Source organism: Sinocyclocheilus anshuiensis, unplaced genomic scaffold (genome assembly GCF_001515605.1).
Source record: "Sinocyclocheilus anshuiensis isolate Anshui unplaced genomic scaffold, SAMN03320099.WGS_v1.1 scaffold424, whole genome shotgun sequence".
In the NCBI taxonomy this organism is placed as follows: domain Eukaryota; kingdom Metazoa; phylum Chordata; class Actinopteri; order Cypriniformes; family Cyprinidae; genus Sinocyclocheilus; species Sinocyclocheilus anshuiensis.
Window position 1 is genome coordinate 184,555 of NW_015554083.1, and position 1,575 is coordinate 186,129.

The 1,575-nt window shown below is 43.3% G+C and overlaps 1 protein-coding gene across 1 annotated transcript in view; it reads left to right on the forward strand.

Annotated features, from left to right (window-relative positions):
• LOC107669115 (ectonucleotide pyrophosphatase/phosphodiesterase family member 2-like) overlaps positions 1-1,575 on the forward strand; it is a 39,665-nt gene that overhangs the window by 14,218 nt on the left and 23,872 nt on the right. The window contains exons 4-6 of the mRNA XM_016461237.1: positions 404-529; positions 842-902; positions 1,052-1,149. Coding sequence (XP_016316723.1) covers positions 404-529; positions 842-902; positions 1,052-1,149 — 285 coding nt within the window. The remainder of the gene's footprint in view (positions 1-403; positions 530-841; positions 903-1,051; positions 1,150-1,575) is intronic.

The following is a 1,575-nucleotide window of genomic DNA, read 5'->3' on the forward strand; positions in this document are numbered from 1 at the left end:
TTCAGAAAGGCGGGGCATAGAGGAGAAACAATAATGTACAGTATGTGGAAAATAATGTGTTTTTTGAACCTTAAACCACATAAACACATTGCATTACACCAAATACACAAAATAATGTTCTTTTTAGCAGCATCATATGACCCCTTTAAGTATAATAACTCTGGTACAGTGTAAATATATTTGGGTTTGTCTCATGAAAACGTTCTCATTCTCATCACTGTGATGTTTGCTTGTAAAGCTCATTATTTAAATGGATTATCATCGCTGCTGAAATACAAACAGATTCAGTACAGTATTTGAATCAGCACAAATGAACAGAAGTAATTCAGTACCACTGTCACGCGGTGTGCTTATTGTGCATGTCTGTGTGTGTGTGTGTGTGTGTGTGTGTGTGTGTGTGCAGCGGGAGGGTTCGAGTGTTCACGGGAGCGCTGTGGTGAGATCAGGAACGAGGATTACGCCTGTCACTGTTCAGACGACTGTCTGCAGAGAGGAGACTGCTGTACCAACTACAGACCACTGTGCAAGGGTCAGACAAACACACACACGCTCTCACACTCACACACACATGCACACACACACACTCTCTGACTCTCACACATACACACACTCTCTCCTTCACTCACTCACACACACTCAATCACACTCAGACACACTCGCACACACACACACACTCTCTCCTTCACTCACTCACACACGCTCAATCACACTCAGACACACTCACACACACACACACACTCTCTCTCACACACACACATGTCAGACGAGCACATTGTTAAAGTTTTATGAATTCAGTTAATTAGAAGAGCTTTTTGATTATTAAAATGTATGTGTGTTGCAGGCGACAGCTCCTGGCTGGAGGGTGACTGTGAGGAGATTCAGAGTCCAGAATGCCCTGCAGGGTGAGTGATGATGCTGATGTGTGTGTGTGTGAGTCTGAGTGTGATTTAGGGCTGCACGATTAATCGCATGCGATATTTAACGCGCATGTGTGTGTGTGTGCGTGTGAGCTTGTGCACTCAATCTGCTCTCATGTGTGTGTTTGCTGAAGGTTTGTCCGTCCTCCTCTCATCATCCTGTCTCTGGACGGCTTCCGCTCCTCTTACATGAAGAAAGGGAAGAGCGTCTTACCCAACCTCCACAAACTGAGTACAGAACCTCACCTCTGCATCACACCAATCCCACAATCCCTCACTGCACACACACTGAGACTGGGCCGCAGTCAGCCCAGACGCCGTGCTTAAAGGTGCAGTAAGCCATTTTTGAAAAAAAAACAGTTGAAAAGTGAACTGGACTCGAGCAACAAAACACACTTGTAGCCAATCAGCAGTAAAAGGTTTAGCAGCAAAGATGTTGCTTTATTTCTTCTTGATATGCGAGTAATGTTGTTTTTGCTGCGTTTCACTGTCTTTTACTTCAATATACTCATGTGCAGTGTTGGGAGTAGCACACTAGAAGTAACGTGAGTTACGCAATCAGATTACTTTTTTCAAGTAACTAGTAAAATAACGCATTACTTTTTAATTTAGAAGGAAATATCAGAGTTACTTTTTCAAATAAGTAACAGCAGTTACT